Below are 18,767 nucleotides of genomic sequence, written 5' to 3'. Positions count from 1 at the left end.
TGTATCTTCATAGATTAAGTCAAGCATTTTAATTTTGCAACTGGTGCAATGGATTTTTTTAATCCTCTGAGCTAAGGCGTGTGTGCATTTAATTCAAGCAGGGAAAATACATGATAGACCACTGTAATGCAATTATATACCAAAACAAGACCGCATGCAACTGAATGGTTTTAGCTGTATGCAACAAACAACCCATTGATTTTTTTTATTGCTTTTGATTTTGCTAAAATGCATAAAACATTCTGTGGACAATTTTGTTTTACTGACCTTGGAAGTTCCCTTATTGGAAAAATAAAGCCCTGACCTCCGCAGGACAAAGTAAAACTTCTTCCAAGACTTCCTGCTTTGCTCTTTGGCATGGAGGTGTCCATGTATCTCTGGACAAGTGCTGGAGTTGAGAAAGGTCTGTGTTGGGTAGAGAAATATTTGTCAATAGATGGGTGTTGTGCAGTAGATTCACAAGGTAGCACAACACATTTAGACATTTAGAGGTTGAGAAATTCACAACTGGCACTCAAGGGCAAAGAGAGTTCACTGTAAACAGAGAGAACCTGATACCTCAATAAGCTGAGAGTGATCCACCATCCCATTGGTTTCACTGGATATGGAGACCATGTGATTTGGGAAAAAGTCCTACCAGTATGAAAGCAGCATCAGTATTACAACATTCTTTAACCTCCTCAACCCACACCATGGTGGGAATACAGGTGTGTTAGTTCAAAGACAGGATATATCAAATGCAAAGTTACATGAAAAAAGTCGCCCCTCACCATGCCCATAATTTCACCACAAACTCACCAGGGGGTTCCTGAAGAATTCATATTTTGCATAATTCTTTCTAAAATACAGCCGGCTGTCTGTGTCCATCCCCCAGCCTGATAGCACCTCCATAACGGACTCATGGTCTTCAATGGTTCTCTCTGGTGAGACAAGGAAGAAAGAATATGAACGACCTTAACCTTAACCTGTTTTTCACTCTTCTGTGGATAAAAGATGGCAACCCAATAGAATCAGCCACAATGCCAAACCAAAGTTAAAGATACAACTTTAAATGCTCTTAAAATCAAAGAGAAATGTATGTCCTCAAAAGCTTTTCCTGCAAGAGTTCTATTGCTTAACTTTGAGGCACAGAGTTTGATTATTAACCTTGCATCAATGTGTAACCTCTGGATAAGAGTGTGGCTCTGAAGTGAAGAAGTACAACATAAACATTAATTATTTCCTAGAGCTAAAAATGATTGTTAAATTAATGGAAAACCTTTTTTTTTGTTCAGACAGCCATGTGAAGCAGTTGTTGAACAATGAACTATGAACAACATCAGGGCAAATAAGTCACCAGGCAAAGAGTAACTAGTCATGATTTATGTGGCTTATAAAATAAATGTGCAATATTACATATGCTCTGCTTTATAAATGATTTATTTGGATAAGCATTCATAGATATTACCCATAAAAATGAACTATGAATGTTGTGCAAAAAAACCCCCACAATAACTAACTCAATAGGTTCTTACTGGGCTATATTAGCTCAGCAGAATTATGTCAGGCCACAAAGGAGAATTTAATTTATTATTTTATCTAAATAAGTAAATAAGAAATATCTAGATGCACAATTTTCTCTTGAGAGCAATGGCATGTAGTTTTGACAAAAAAAAAAGATGACTGGAACAGAACAGATGGACATATTATATAATCTGTGCAGTAGGGTGAAAATGCAGTTGAGAAATGAGAAACCGTCCCCTTGCAGATCAGTGTTAATAGATCATTGACAAATCTATGCGTTTTTCACCATTGGCTTACTAAGAACTATATTTTATGCCATTCATGCATTATTATTAAATGCAAATGGAGGCGAAGTCTCTTTAACTTACAAATACAGACATTACAGTATATATTACATAAATGTTTACAGTTAGCAGCAAATCCTTTGAGAATGTACATCAATTCAAATGTTAAATCGACAGCAGCAGGTGATGCTGCTTAGAAATTCAGACCTTACTGCAACCTCATGCATTCAACAACACAAGCCAAGCAGACAGTTGCTAGTAGGGTTGAAAATGATACAATGAGAGAAAATCTATATGTCTCAGTGTAGACAGTGATGTCTTCATACATGCACTGCACTACTGTCTACTAATGCAACTCCAATAGAGGATGAGTAATAATATTTCACACAAGAAAGCTCTATAATTCTCACAGTGATAAAGACATAATCCAACATCAGCTCCCCTCACATTTCACACCACATGGCTTAGGATTCAACAGAAACAACCTGCAGAGGACAGTGCTTTGCTCCACTCTCATACATTTACACATTTCACCACCCCACTACCTACAGCTTCTCCTCCCCTCAGATCAAGCAAACCTCGCCCACTGGACTAACAACATTAGCATCACATGATTAATACTAGTACATACAGTACATTTGTCAAAATCAAAGACATACAGGTTTCATATATATTTAGACCAAAACCTATAACCTAAACATGCTCAGAACATTTTCTAAAACTCTCATAAACATTATATGAAATTTTGTCCTTTTCAGTTCATCATTTCTTTCAGTAAAACTATTTTAATTGCTGAAAAATATCTGAAATGTGTACAGTGATTCAGAGGTGTATAATCAGGCTAGGACGCCAAAGATGACATTGTAACATAGCAATTTGGTTTACAGATTAAAAAATTGTCTTTAAAAAAAACTTTGCTTTGTACTACAAAAATTATGATCAACACTGACGAACACAGCAAGATAACAATGACAATGAGAAGTTTATGTCAATATGGCTGCGATGTACAGTACAGGGGACCATGTGGCTCTGACTGCAGGCTACAGTGGGACCTTTTGATTAAACGCAACTTGAGCATTTTGGCATCTGATTAGGGTATTGACCATGTTGTTACTTAGATTTTTACATTCTCAAAAAAAAAGGTGATCATTTTGCAGAAAACAAAATCTTACCTATTCCCAGATGGGAGAGGTGTTCAAAAAGAGTCCAGCTGTGGTCATCAATGCAGTGGTTCTTCAAGACAAACAGCTGGCATATGTCCCGGGCAGTGATGTCACTGGGAACTTCTACTGCTCTGCTGGTGTTATCTTCATTATAAACTTTGATTACCTGCAACAGATGCATCGATTTAACAAACCCTTCACCAGGACGAGACACTTTTTACCTTCAAGGAGTCCAAGCAGACTGTTGTTTTTGGCTTGAAGTAATGCAGTGACCAGCATTAAAAGTGAGGCAAAGTATCAGACAAATTAATCAGTTTGACCCACATACAGCAGTTTGGTACCTCCTGTGTTCTATTACAGCAACAAAATATTCTGCAAATATTCATATTCAGAGTTACAGGATGTAAAGACTTCAGCTTGTGAAGAAAGGCATGCAGTAATATTGCAATACCACCTTGAGACATCAAACACTTTGTGTAGCAAACAAATTAATCCATCACAAAGTATAACTTACCCCCCTACTGTTTGGAGCCAAGCAGGGCTCTGAGGTTGGGCAAGCTCTGTAGCCTGTACATGGCTGAGTACACAGCATTGCAAAGCAAAGCTTTTGTAAGAAGCATAAAAACACGTATCAGACGGCACAGCAAGTGTCAGCTGGGAGGCAACGAGTCTCTGTCTCTTTCTTTCTCTCTCTCTCTCTCTCTCTCTCTCTCTCTCTCTCTCTCTCTCTCTCTCTCTCTCTCTCTCTCGTTCCCTCTTGCTCTGTGCTGCAGTGGAGCTGAAAGGAGGCAATTAGACCAAACTCCCTCTTAGCACAGCGCTTTTCTCACTCTACATATCTGTTTTGCTGGGGCTCAATACCAAATCACCTGCTAACTTTCCTCATCACGCAGAGTCAAGAAGCTAGAGATCAATCTGCTCATTCACTAGTGGGTGGAGAGATAGAGAGAGGGACAGGGAGAGTTGAAAGGCTCCAACCACCTCTCTATTCGCATTCACACCCATGGCAGGCAGAGATCCCCACATCATGCCTGCAAGGGCCAAGAGAGCAATTATAAAGGTGCTGGTTAAATGTAATGCTAGTTGGGTCAACTTGCCCTAAAGTTGACAGAGGCTGGTATGGAGGGGGGTGGAGGGTGGGGGCACAGTGAAGATCAAATGGCTGTCTCTTTTCTCTCAGTGAGTTCTATTGGTAGTTTAAAGCTGGCCAGTATAAGCCTGACTCCTTTTGTGGAGATAAAAGGAGGTCAGAGCTCTCCAACTGGGCTGAGGTTTGAGCCCTCAAGGAGCCATCAGCAAATAGGAGCCTTCAGCTATGACATCACCCTCTCAGTGTAAACCATTTAGTGTTTAATCAGCCCGCGTGGAGCCTTACAAGACAAATATCTTTGTTTGTCGACGTCTAACAAAGACGAAAGCCTGCATTAAACGGATTACTCCAGCAACCAGTGTGTAATATATTTAACCCTGCATCATAACACTGCATCACAACACTGCAGGTTAATTATCTAAAACATTTTGTGAAGAGACAGAGACAACAGCTGCGCAACTAGCTGATAACTTTGTCACAACAGTAGTGCAAAATCCTATTCATCTAAAACACAAATAACAGATAAAAAAACAAAAAAAAAATATGTATTCACTGCACTGTGGGCCACGGCTGCATGTAGCCTGGGCTTCAGTGAAGTTGCTCTAAGGAAGTGGCTCCCTGAGAATTGGCCAAATCAAATCACTGAGGCATCAGATTTCAACAGGAACAGGGTAGAGTTTGTCAGAGGGTGAGGAAACCTTGCAGATGTACTTCATGTTTGCATTACTTAGCACAGACCAACTGAAAATATTAGAGTTAGTTGTGTGCAAAGTTTAGTTCGGATGTCGAGAAGATGAATGCCCATCACAGAATAATGCTGTGAGGTTGCACCTTTGCAGCTGAAGTGTAGAGGATACCATTAAATTCAGCGCTAGTTCACACCTTTCCAGATCATTACGCAATTTCTAATTTTCATAGGGATTCCTTGAAAAAAGAAAATTTTATAAAGATTCAACACTGTATTTTAAGGATGTTGATTATGTTCGTGAAAATTTAGAAAATGGATAGAGACAGTGAAATGGAGTAACATGTGATCCTGATGTGACACATAGGGTTCTTGTGACAATATTTATAGTGAAAATATCTGCACTTACAATTGTTCAACCATGCTAGAGGCGTGGTTTTAGGGATTGTAAGGTCGGTCTGCCAGATGGTCCACCACCCTGATCCTCTGATTTTCCATCTACAGCCACAGCCAGGTCAAAATTTTAATTGTCTGTTATTTTGATTCATGACAAAATATCTGCAAAATTAATAACATTATCAGCCTCTGCTGTGCATTGTTAACAAATGTTACCACATGGCAACATGCTAAACCAAGACGTGGAAAATAGTAAATATTAAACCTGCTAAACATTAGAACATCAGCATTATCACAGTGAGCATGTTAGCATGCAGACTGTGGCACCTAGCTTAAAGGACTGGTGTACCAAGGTACAGCCTCAAAGAGGTGTCGACACCTCTTCTTGTTTTGGGAAGTGCTTTAGCACCGTGATACTCATGCTGCAGAGAGTGGACATCAGAGCAGACCAATTTCCTGTGCATGTCTCCATGGTTACCATAATTGCATTTTTTTTGGTACATTTGCATAATTATCACCAATTATTTGATGTCAAACAGTGGGTGTATGGCCTAAGGCACCAAAATAGTGTTCACATGGTTTGCTATCAAAAGCTATTAAAAAGCAAGGCACAGCACCAAGGAGAAGTGATTTCCGCTCTGCAGGTTGTTTTAGATTCACTAATTAGTTGATGTCTAAGTCATGCAGAAAAGTACCAGATGATATTTCCAAACATAAAAAAATATTATAGCATTATAGTGCTGTATCACAAAGATGTATAAAATTATATGTAACACATCCAGGATTTTCCATTTTATATAGGCTAATGGTGGTGTCAGAATAGCATCTTGTGTTTCAGTTTTTAACTTACTGTAAAATAAATTTCACATTTTGACCTTTATTATTCAGTGATATAAATAACAGCACCAAATCAAAGTGGGCCAAGAGCTTGACTGGCTTCTATATTTTTTCAGATTTGCAGACTACAGATACTAACTCTTTTACTGATGTTAGGTTTCAAATCAAAATACAATTTTCAGCAAACAGTTGAGAAATACATACTAATAGACTGTTCATAATATCAACATATAGGTCAAATAATTATAATTACGGCACTCAAGGTAACTTCTCTTGAGCTCTACAATCTAATTATTGTATCATGCATCATCATTTCACACAAGGCAATTGACAACATTGAGTAGATAGCGTGGTTAATCATTGTTTAAGAGTTTCCAATGAATGGCAGGGCAAGGCAGCACGCTGTGTAATCTGGTGATGTCTTTATCAGTCAACACAGAGCGGCATTCATCAGCAAGTAGCCCTGAACCAAATGTAAACATGCTTTCACCTGAAAAGCATTCATGCCCACCTATGTCATGTCAGTCATGTACACCTATTATGTTGCAACATGCAAAAATAAAGAATTTTAGCTGGAGAGTTACTTCTCTGATAGACTGTGGTTCCTCACTTTAAAGAACGAAACAGCACGTTGGCTTCAGCTGATCAACTAAAAATATGAATTTCTCAAGAGCTGAAAATGATTTAGAATGTGCGGATAGTTTTTTTGATTTGATCTGGTTTTGCCTAAATGAATTAAACAAATCTAAACATCTGCCAGTAGCTACTATTATTAAAAGTAATAGCATTAGCTGCTGTTGTTGTAGTAGCATCACTGTATCTGTAGTAATTATACATGCATTTAAGATATCATATTTACAGTGCGCACCATTTGGTTAGTTTGGTACAGTTGCTTGTGCATGACCAGAAAAAAAATTAAGCCTCCTACAACCCAAAGACTAAAAATGGCTGGTGATACAAAGTCTGCTGCTGTGGCCAGAAACTTTTTTCCTAACTTTTTCCTAACCCAGTAGTGGTGGAATATCCTCTAAACCAATACTGGTCTTAAGAGGATGGTACTGATCTCATTACTCAGGGGATTTAAAAAAAAAACTACATATTGGCCAATACTTGATTTTTACTATGACTATAAGTTAAGAATCACTTATTTGTGTACAATAGAATGGTGATGAATTAGTATACTGAAAGGGACATTTTAAGGTCCCATACGCAGCAGGAAGCAATGCACTGCTGTCTAGGAGTACCCCAGAAGGTGCTCCCACAAGCCTTACTGTTTCCTTGCTGTTTACATCTACCCCTTGTTTTTGGCTCAACTTTGTATACTTAAACTGGGGCATACTCTATGTGATAAGCTGATAGTTGCCATTAATGTTGACCCAACAGTTCAGGGTCTATTGCTACAACTGCAAGCCACATTCAACACATTTTGATGCTAATTGCTGGAGCACTGTATCATACAAGCAACGGGTAAAACATCAGGAAGAGCAACGTGCTGTGTTACAAAGGGCTCTTAATGAAGAGCAAAAAAGAAACTAAGAAAGAAAGAAAGAAACAGTCTACACAAGGCAGATTAAATCCAGACATGGAATATGCAGGACAATATATAGCTTTGTTGAATATAAACTCTTCTATTAGACCTTCTTATCTCAAGGACAGGACAGTGTGAGCCATTTTGCCAATTAGACAACTATGGTTTAACCTTGAACTCCCCTCTCACAGCTGCAGCTCAATCACCAAATGGTGGGGAGGAGGCCTCCAGCCTTGTCTATCTCAGAAAACCACTGAGAAATGTCCTCCCAACTCTTCACTGTTATAACACTGACAGGCTCAGCTTTATACAGGACTTTCTCTTTAATGGCCAGACCAGGTGCCAGATACACTGCCTACTGCATTATTAGTGGGTTACATTTGTTGACTTCTAAACATTAGCTAATCAGAATCAGAATAACTTTATTAATCCCCGTAGGGAAATTCTTACTGTTACTTACAACTCCCAGTAGAAAATGAAGAAAAGAGGAAAATTGCACATAGTGTGTGGCAAGAATTTTAGCACACACTAATTTCTAGAATAAATAAGTGAAGTGAAAACAAAATAAAAGTATCGTATAATGAAAATCAAGTAAAAATAGTGCAATATTATGCAAAAGCTAAGTAACAAGGGCTCTGAGTACTGAATCATAATTGGACCAATCAGAAATACAAAGTAATAGCCCAAATATCATTATCTTGACAGAGCATTCACCAATGAGGAGGTGGGATACAACAGCAGACAATTTTTTTCAAGCTACACTGATAAGCATGCTGTAAACCTAGTTACTACTTCATATAGTTAAAACTATGGTTGAGCTGCTGGGGGGTTTCAATTGTATATATATATATGCTAAATAAATGAGAAATAAGAGCAAGCCATCAAAAGATAGAAGGCAGAATCTTATCAATAAGAAATAATGGAACAGTTATAAAGAGACCACAGAATTTACATTATGTTGTTGAACAGACCAGCCGATGTTTTGAACATGAACAAGTCTTAGAAAACACACAGCCAACGCTCCAATTAGGTATGTCCTACCAATGTTGAGCAATAAAAAACAATCTACTGATATTCTAACTTAAAATGTGGGTTTTCTTTGTTGAGCATTTATGCTCCTTATTTAAGTGAACTGTACATTTTACATTTCCGTCTACTTCCAGAGTCCAGTGAGAGCTGGCTGTTTAATACAGAGTTTAATACACCATCTTTCAAATGATATCTTGCATATACATATAGATAGCCCTTACATAGTGCTCATCCAGCAACATCTGGAAAAAAAAACAGCTTAAATATAGAACAATCTTTGATCAGGAACAGCAGGCAGTGCTTCACTAATAAAGAGGAAAAGGCTTTAATGTTAACAAGACAGTACAGAGGAAAGCCATCTAAGATTCCTACCCGCTTCTGCAGACAAAGTGGGGTGATGGCAGGCAAGGTGATTCTTCTTGCGTGGAAATTCATGCTTTGGAAATTCTGCTTTTGCCTTAGGTGCACAATTAACTACATGAAAAACATCCATACATAGCAAATTACAATAAAAATATCGCACAAATTATGGTTCCAAAGATAACAAATAATAATGTATAATATGGTATTTAAGACAAAAGCATTTTAGGTAGCCCTGTTGGATACTACGGAAAACCAGTTTCAGTGAGATCCTTCACAACGAGTGTGAGAAACTAAGTCATGTTGCCTCCCCACAACGCAAACTCCTCCTTTGTCCTTGGGAATGTAAAAGCTTTTTCCTTTTCTCTCCTTTTAGAAAGGCAGTTCCAAAAAAAAACAAAACTGAAAGCGAAAAAAAAAAAAAAAGATTTTCTCATGGTGAACAGAGTTAAAATATACAGTCCAAGGCCAGAGACAGGTAAAATACCTGGAATCAAAGTAACAAATTCTGCCAAGTGATAATGTCAAAACCACAGCAAAGGAGCTGAGGATTTCCCAGAAACTACATGGAACAGATTGTTTTTGCTGACTTTGTAGGCAGACACTACATTGCTATTTTTAGTCCCTGACACATAATACATTTTACTAAACAAACATTTATAAGCATATTCATGAAAATCTTGCATCAATGTTGTATACTTTATGAGTGATGATATTATTTAAGAATAGTGGCATAAGGTCATCGCTAAACAATATGCAGTTTAATAACTGTTGTGTACTGAGGAAAATCAAAGAGTTGTATTCTTATATTCTTGCAATCACATTAGGGATACTCTCTGAACACTTAGATGTACATATGCCCTCACTTTACTTATTTATTTATTTAGTATCTTATTTAGTACTGTTCAAAATTGCATTTATTTATTCAATTTACTATCATAATTGTTTTTATTAACACTCTCTCTCTCAGTCATACACACACATAAACAACAGACATACACACACACCAACACACACATCTATCTCTATCTCTATCTATAGATAGATAGATAAATATATAGATAGATAGATAAGTATGAGCTATTTGTGGTTCCATGTAGGATGGGCCAGAGGTTTAGATAGAAAAATAAACTAATTAACACACTAATTATGCATTTTACTCTATACAGTGCTGTTAATATAATGGGCGTTTGTGCCAATATTCATACAATCCTTAAGCACTGTATATGGTGAGAGAGAGAGAGAGAGAGAGAGAGAGAGAGAAAGAAAAGTAGACATCCAAAATAGCCCTAACTCCCAAAGCCACAATTCACAACCCACATCTGTTTTACTGCAAGACTAGACAAAGAGGCCTTGTGAATATGAGTGTGCCATCTTTACACGACATAGCCATTTTCAAGCCTCAGCTTTCACCATTTGAGTATTATAAATTAGCGATCGCTGTCAATGTTTTAAAGGTTGACAGGTTTATTTTAGGTCAAATGTTAATTTTAATAGTTTGCCTCTATTTTAACATACTACAATGCATCTAACTTTTCATTTTACTAGTACTAACACTAGTACTACTCGGAACTATACTAGAGGAACCATTTCACAAGTTATAGTATGCAAAAGATACCAGATGCTATAGAGGCCAGAAACCATTTCCATAAAGCTATTAATGCATTAATAAGAAAGAGATAGTTGCAGACCACAAGGAGCTTGAAATCCATTGTCTGATGAAGACCACACACAAACTCTTTCAGCCTTGCTATGGTAATACTGTGTATCTGGTTCATTTTAAGACACTGTGTATAAAGTCAGTTCTCCCAAGATTATATAATAGCTGTGGTGTGAACACTGCCTGAATGAGAATATTTTGGCTTATTCATTTAGCTAGAAGTGAATCCCAGAGAGATAGAACAGCTACACTGCAAAACATCTCAGTCATCAAAACAAAAACTTGTAAAATTGCTGGAAAAGCCATTACACTGAATTTCAAAATATGCATGGATCTATATTTCTTTCATCTCCTTTCCCTATACACTTTCGCAGTATATGTTATTATATTTAACGCCACAGCACTGAATGTGGAAGTTTGGCACCAGTCATTGTCCTCTCTTTCAACTCATGAGAACAGACAGGAAAATAAGAACCTCCCACAACAGGGTTCATGTTTATCTGGAAACACAGCACACTGACTTGTGAGAGCACAGACAAACAGACGCTGCTAGTTATCACACAGCTAAAATGAATTGGAATTAATGGAGCCAGAATGATAACAGAGTCTCCTCAACTCTCATAACAAAGCCAGCTCCAGACACATTGTCCTTGACCACAGTTGATTCAATCAAGACCCCCTTGTAAGCTCTGTCAAAGAAACAAGACAGCGACCAGAGGTGCACATATGCAACTGTACAGAGCATACCAACCTCTAGGCAGGGGGTTCACAGTATACTTACTTAAAAACAGCCAGAGTTTCCATCTTGCAGAGCAAGGACAGTAGATAGTAATGTTTCAATCCTATCTGTAGAAGACTTTAGTTCCCCTATTTTAGATGTAAAGGCTGTGGGTGGGAGGTTATAAAGTGAATGATTATAGAATTATAAAAAACAGTAAAACAATAGTAGCTATTGTGCACATACATAACAACCAACAGAAAGCACACGAGTAAAGTACCCGTAAATTATGACATTTGAATAGATGTACTTGTTGCTTTTCCCCACTGTATCCAAGAAGAGCTGAATTGAGGCCAACTGGATTAAGTTGCAGATACTTGAAAACGTTTCACCTCTCATCCAAGAAGCTTCTTCAGTTCTGGATGAGAGGTGAAACATTTTCAAGCATCTACAGCCAAGCCCAGCTGCCCTTGATTCAACTCTTCTTGGATAACGATGACCTGGATGACTGAGAATTTTCAAAGACATCTTTCCATCATTGCCACTCACTGACATCCTGGCCATTACTCATGCCAAAAAATCCAAATTCAGTTAAAGGGTAGAACTAGGAATGAGGTAGTGGCAACCACTGTCCAGTGGTCATTAGAGGAACTGCAGCTTTATGCTCTATGGACTTAAAAACCTTGTCCAAATTGTTTGGCACAGGGATAGTAACTGTGCTTGAGAGGTGTACTGTGGCATACACAGATAACTGGGCCAACCTTCAGTCAGAAATGGACATTCATTTAAATATTTGACAAAATCTGAGTGAGTCTGCATTTTCAGTTGCATTCACACTGCATTTAGCGCTGTCTGGTTCTGATAAGATCATAAAAGAGGATGAATACACTATACTTGTCTTTGTGTTGTGTGTTTGAGTTTCGGAGAGAGACAGTGAGAGGGAGGTGCTACTTGTGTTTGACATGTAGAATGAACACACACTCTGCCACTGACCTATTCATATCACACTACTCTCACAATTTCATCCCTGCTTGTTGGTGTTTACATAAGACCCGTATCTGCAGCTGTCATTCCACAGACCACAGTCAAGCCAGAGAATAATACCACACCATGCATATTTGGTATGCATAGCTGGTAACATCAATGGTAACAATGGTAACATCAACCTCCATCAAGACAAAGCAGAATAAGAATACCTGGACTAAAAGCTGCTTCCAGTGTCTACTATATGTTTACTGAGATCCTTAAATAATTTTGCAGTAACTATCTAGTAATCCTATAGTTATTTTGCAAGACTCTGTTTATTCCTCTATAAAAAGCCAAGCAGTCTTAGATCTGTATCAAAGCCTTGATTAGAGAAGGTTTCTGAAGCCAGACAATGTGTTGATCCATTCAGACCAACAAGAAACATGATTTTATCCCACAGAACAGTCAGTCTTAAAAGGGTAAGAGAGACACATGCAGAGAAATAAAGGGGCAGAATGTGCATCTAACACCAGATGACTTCCTATATATAACACATACTCTCTGTTAGGCACAAGGAATGAAAGCTATGCCACTCCTCTGATTTTAACTCCTCCAATTCTCACTTTATCTACTGCATTACAATGAATTACTGCATTATTCAAGCACTCAAATCAGTGTGTTCAGCATCTTATGAAAAATCAGGGAAAAAAAACAATGAAATTGTTTCAAATGTTTTAATAAACAAAAAGTCGGTTGCCATCTCCTGAAGACTGTGGTTGTAACAATATTTCTGACATCAGTGCTACCAAATGTTGATTTGAGTTTGCAAAATACAAATTACTCATCAGCATAGCTCTGTTTTGTCGTTAAGCAGCTTTCTAACAAATGATTAAGTAGTACAGGGAACATGTAAAGATGGTTTATATCTGTTAAGTGTGACCCTGAGGACTGTGTGGCTGAAACTCAGAGTGAAAAACGTGGACATGATGCATGTTGCATCTGAAATAACATCTCTAAAGGGGCAGGCATTTCCTCTGAGTCATATGGTTGAACTGAGCACTCATCACCGTCTGGACACAGACTGTCTGTGTGCTTCTGGTTTCTGGTAAGAGTCCAAGCATGACTGCCCACTATATTCCTGGAGAGTGGAGGCGGTGCCAGGTACTTGAATTTCCCCAAAGACTGTTTATTTTGCCATTGTATTGTGATGATATACTAGTTCTTCCATGATGTTGTACTGAAAGTCATATTACACTGCCCTTATCAACAATATCAACATCAAATTGTCTGCACAATGACAAACTGGTGGAACAAAAGGTTTCTGAACTCTACAAATATTTACAGCACTATCATGTCATGCTAAAGTTTGTGTTTGTGTCTGCGGTGATGTGGTGCTGTGGCTGAGCCGGCAGTCTGAAAAGCTGAACCCTTGTCGTTGCCAGTGGGCTGTTTTCCTGAGCTGCAGCAGGATTTTATTTCACAAAGTAATCTCTCATGTCACAGTTGTATGTCTGAAACAGCTGAGGTTAATATAGGACACACACGCTGACTTTATTCACCATGGAAACCGATCTGTCCCTACAATCAAGTTGTTTTGACCTACTGCACTTATAACAATGCATTTCTATTTAGAGATCACCTGACTACACACTGACTTTATGTGCATCTAGCTATATTTTCCTGGAGGCTGTTGTGCTGTCTTCAAGTCTAAGTCCCCTCTTGAGATAATGTGGCTGTCATGACTCTGCGGCTTTGTTATGGAAATGAACCGTGACACTGCAAACACAAGGATAACAGAGGGCTGGGATAAACCAGTTTCTCACAGGAGAATTAGCTTTAAAGCCAGTGTAAAACTAAGAAATGTCAAGCAAAGGGTCCAAACAAGACACTGAGTGGCTTGAGATACTATGACGACAGAAATCAATGCCATTTTCCTAGCCTGCTCATTTCATAAACTAAGCTCCCTAGTCCCTAGTAGCAGATTATTACTTTCAAGTTATTGCAACTGATGTAAGAAATACTACCCAAAAACACACGAGTAAGCTAAATGGACAATTTTCTTTTATAGAAAAGTTGAATGGGCGAGTGAGGGACGAGTGCTTGGAACAATGATGTCACTGGGTTCTTGAGCGCTACTGAAATGAGGTCAATACTGCTGCTGAAAACTGCTGTAAGAGGCTGTCAGGCACTGGGCTCATCAACAAGATACATAACTATCACTTTAAGATTTGCTAACAAGAAAGCCATGTTGTTTCAGAGTGAGGTCAACTGGATGTCACTTTGCTCCTTCGCTGAGAAACCTAAGGATTATTCTCGCACTTATCAAAGAAAATGCCAAATCCGTGCAAATCCCTGACCTGTCTTCACAATAGACTGGTGAGCGCACAAGAGAATTGGCAATCACTCTGTAATTTTCTGATGTGAAACCTTGAGTTGAGTGTGAAGGGAATGGAACAGAAGGGCTCATTTGAGACGCTTCAGTGTTAGATAATCAAGCAAGCTTACCACAGTGCATGCAGAGGAACAAATACCAATTTGATTACATTCTTGTGCTAATCACAAATATACTACTTAGTACAATGGAAGCTTCAGAAAAGGAAAAACAGAAAACTCAGCTCTCTGTATGCATTTTTCATTCTCCACCCGAAAGCAACACATGAGCACAGAGAGGTCTAATACTGCTGATAGTCACTGGTAACTGCTGAGCTCTGTAATTTCTAGCTTTCCTATGAGTCATTGCTTTGAGCTGCCCCCTGCTGCCACACATGCACACACGAATACACATACACACAGACCACAAAGATACTGAAAAACCTGAAATCAACGCCAGCATACATTACAGGGATCCACATCCAGGAAATATCTAGTGGTTAACAAACCAGACTAATTTAACAGCCCTGGAAAATGTATAGACAAAATCCATTTTGAAACCCATGCACTTTTGAAGCAGACCCATAATTGTTAGCTTTCCAACATAATGAATGTGCTCTCTTTTTAGAATTTGACTGTGAGTTCTGCATAAACGTACAAATCAACTACAGATCACAGGGTCAAGTTAAATAATTTTTTGCTGTACATAATAATACATTTTCTCCTGACTTGCACTAACTGGTTACAAAAGAGAAGGAAATAAAATGAATGATTATTCATCATCACTTGCGAATCATCTGCATTTTGTCTGCCAAAATTAGAGATCACTACATTTTAGGGGCAAGCTACAATATCTGTAAAATTAATTGGAAAAAAGAGCAAAATATTTAAAACTGCGATTTTTCATGCTCTAATGCACTGATAATTGATAATTCACTAAACCCCTGTCCCTAAACAGCCACTGTCCAATCATACCTTAGAAACTGCAACGAAGCTTAAATGGCAAACCTGATAATAAGAGTGGTACTCAGTCTTGTCTTTTTTTTGGTAAAAAGTCAGCTGGAAACATATTTTTCAGCCAACTCATGGACTTACAGCTGATAAAGTCTGCGACAGTTGTGATTTCAGCTTACAAAAATCAACAATTGTGGGCTAACAATGAGAAGCCTTTTAACTTATGTGTGGAATCCAAGAGCCATCGTTTCCAAAGTCACTATACATTTCAGGTGGGAAATCTGGTGCTGTTATTGTCAACGGCATATGTGCTTTGCTAGATTAGAAACCCCGATGGGCATAGCCACACTAACTAAAAGGGCAGGGCTTAGTGAAGGGTAAATTGGTGACTGAAGTTTTTATTTTTTTATCAGATTCTGCACAAGTGAAACTGAAAACATTGGTTCAGCAGCTAGATTGGAATCCAGCACCAGTAGGCACTTCCCTACATTCAGTGCATGACAAATCACACACCTTGTGCTAAAACAAACCAACAAGAGTGGCTGTTGGGCACTAGGCCAGGTGTTCCTGGGTAAACCAAGAAGTTATAATAAAATTTCAAATGCAGCATCTACAGGAGGTATCATACTTCACACGTATAGCCTATATTTATGTTTTTTTAGTGGCCACTGTATCATATGCAGGCAAAAATGTGTGATCTCAGAAGTAATAACATTGTGTCTGTAGATTCTCTGAGCCTGCTGACACAGCACTTTCATCTCCTCATTGCAACTCATTTCCATACTCGCATAACTGGTTTAACCATCCATGTGCCCTGAAGTTTCAGACAAATCACAAGCCAAACATCATGTAACTATGCATTTCTTTAAATCTAAATACTGTATGTCCTGTAGCTGTTTTTCTGGCACTTGTTTCAGTTAGTTCGCATGACTTTGCTGCCTGGGGTAATATATAGAAAAGGTTACAACAGAGGCCTTATCTGTTTGTGTCACAAACACCCTAAAGTACTGTAAATGGAACACTCACCTGAGTAGCACTACTTTTGGTCCATGGTAATAAACATTCAGAGACAAAGGGGGAGAGGGTTGAAGGGATAAGCTCGGGAAAAGGGTTTGGAACGGGAGAAGAGAAGGACTCCTCTCCCTCTTTATTGCTCCTGAAAGACAAAAAAACAAAGACACAGTGAGAGAAAGAAACAGATGCTGCATAAAATGAGCCAAGCATTGTTCAGGGTTGATTTCAAATTCTATTTGAGATCCAATAGTTTTCAAAAGTACCAAGTATGTCAGGCTGACTTTGCCTGTAAGAGTCAGTCTAGACTGTGACATTGCAATGATGTGTTAGACTTTATGCTAGACTGATTTCATAAGTTGCCGCACAAAGAGCTGTTACAACGTATTGCTGGTTTTTCTGTTGCCTGTATCCCATGCACAGGAATGTGGAGAATAAATGGAGGAGAACACAACAGAAACACAAGAGTCTCTACTTGGACCCCTTGTGCTCTCAGCTACCAGATGACACACCCCAATCACCAACAGACTTTTGATAAGATGGCAGATAATGCCCATGTGAGCTGCCCCTGATTTCACCACTATAAAATACAGAAGCTGCTAACGTACATAGACAGCGCTCAAACTGCTGAGTGGAGGATAGCAAGCATGGTTGGAATCAAGAAATCTAATAACCAACATGTAAAGGAATTATTTTTTATCATAATCACAAAATATTATAATCTTCTGTGACCATTTGCAACCAATCTGGGATGCATCATTCCAACCCATGAGTGTTTGGCAGTAAAGAGTCAAAATGATCCATGTTTATTCTTAACTTCTAAAGTCAGACAAAACTGCATGAACACATAACCTACAACACAATATTCCATTACCTACATGATAAGGTAAGAAAGACCGAGATTTCAGTACACGTGAAGATGAGAAGGCCTCAGTTTCTGAAAAGCTGCTGTTCTCTGACTGACGCTTTCTTTACTGCACTTTAAAAACAGCAGTTACTGAGTTACTAATTATCTCCCACCAACTAACAGGTGCTTGATTTGATTCCAGGTCTTTAACTGCACTGTTGAAATCATACATTACACTTCATTGACAGCTGCATTCGGGTCGGGCCAACTCTGTTTACAGGTACAAAGTCTACACTGCAGCTTTCAAACAGACCTCTGTGTCTCGCTCCTGCGAATACAAAGAGTGTACTATTCTTCTGCAAGGCAGCTCACACTGTAAAGTGCAGAGTAGAAAATACTACCTTCAGTTTTAGTGCAAGTGTTTTTTTTTTAATCTTATAAACAGACTGGCATCATTCATGCCAAGTTTAAAGAAAAATGAGTCATACCTGTTCCCCTTGCAGAGCGTAGTCCTGGTCTTCTGGGCATTTGATGTTAGTAAAGGAGCTCGCAAAGGGATGAGGGCTGGGCTGGGAAAGCCACTCACATTACCCTTGCCACTCTGAAAAATCTCTGCTTTCTCTCCGAGGCGTCCAGAAGTGTGTATTCCGTCCAGTGTGTTATTCATATCACTCATGTGGGCCAGCTAAATCCAAGGCATCATCTGGAGCAGAGAGAAGAGACAAGCTGTTGGACTGGAGTGTGTGCAGAGCACAGTTAGAGCAAGCTGGCTGGCGAGGCTCCTCTGCTCACAGCTCAGCAGAGCACACACACACACACACACACACACAAAGTCTCTCTGGCTCATCTGCTGCCCACGAGGGTGGCCCAGTGGGGCAAAATGATCCCTCCTACCCAAACATGATCCACCACAATAAAGATATTTTTAACGCAGTGACTCCCAAAACAGTCATCCTTGCTCTGACACAGTAGCATATTAATAACCAACTAATTTCTTCAGCCTTATCATGTCTTTTGTTAATGTTGCTTTAATTTCCCTTTTTTGCTTTGGTTTTTTTTTTTTTACATAGTTCTCTTTGCAACCTGGAAGGCAGGAATTGTACACACAAAGCACACTTACACAAAAGGGAGTGTCTTTAGCACAGTAATGAGTCCGGGAGGGCGGCCAGTACCATAAAACCAACTGTTCTTTTGTCATGGACTTCGCACAGGGATCCAAATTGCACTTTAAACTTAGCAGACTGTAGAAGGCATGTGGTTGTACAGAGTAGCCAGCCCAGCAGATTGGTTGTATTGTGAGCTGTGTCATTCAGTGACAGGTTCCATGTGGGGGATGGTTGCGATGATAACATCTTTCTGAAAGGTA

The 18,767-nt window shown here is 38.8% G+C and overlaps 1 protein-coding gene across 5 annotated transcripts in view; it reads right to left on the bottom strand.

The window, feature by feature from the left end:
• The window catches only part of grb14 (growth factor receptor-bound protein 14), a 28,859-nt gene that overhangs the window by 6,479 nt on the left and 3,613 nt on the right, over window positions 1–18,767 (bottom strand). For 2 of the 5 annotated variants that reach the window (XM_041056482.1, XM_041056483.1), the window contains 6 exons: window positions 17,890–18,104; window positions 16,570–16,699; window positions 2,960–3,116; window positions 799–920; window positions 559–633; window positions 268–405 (listed from right to left, as the gene is read on the bottom strand). In XM_041056482.1, coding sequence (XP_040912416.1) covers window positions 268–405; window positions 559–633; window positions 799–920; window positions 2,960–3,116; window positions 16,570–16,699; window positions 17,890–18,077 — 810 coding nt within the window. In that variant the 5' untranslated portion in view covers window positions 18,078–18,104. Of the gene's footprint in view, window positions 1–267; window positions 406–558; window positions 634–798; window positions 921–2,959; window positions 3,117–8,887; window positions 9,194–16,569; window positions 16,700–17,889; window positions 18,204–18,767 lie in introns of those variants that run through there. The other 3 variants (XM_041056485.1, XM_041056480.1, XM_041056484.1) reach the window with 3 other exon arrangements.

This window comes from Toxotes jaculatrix, chromosome 15, assembly GCF_017976425.1.
Source record: "Toxotes jaculatrix isolate fToxJac2 chromosome 15, fToxJac2.pri, whole genome shotgun sequence".
NCBI lineage: Eukaryota > Metazoa > Chordata > Actinopteri > Toxotidae > Toxotes > Toxotes jaculatrix.
Note: the sequence above shows the minus strand (reverse complement) of the source record. Positions and strands in the feature narration are given on the sequence as shown.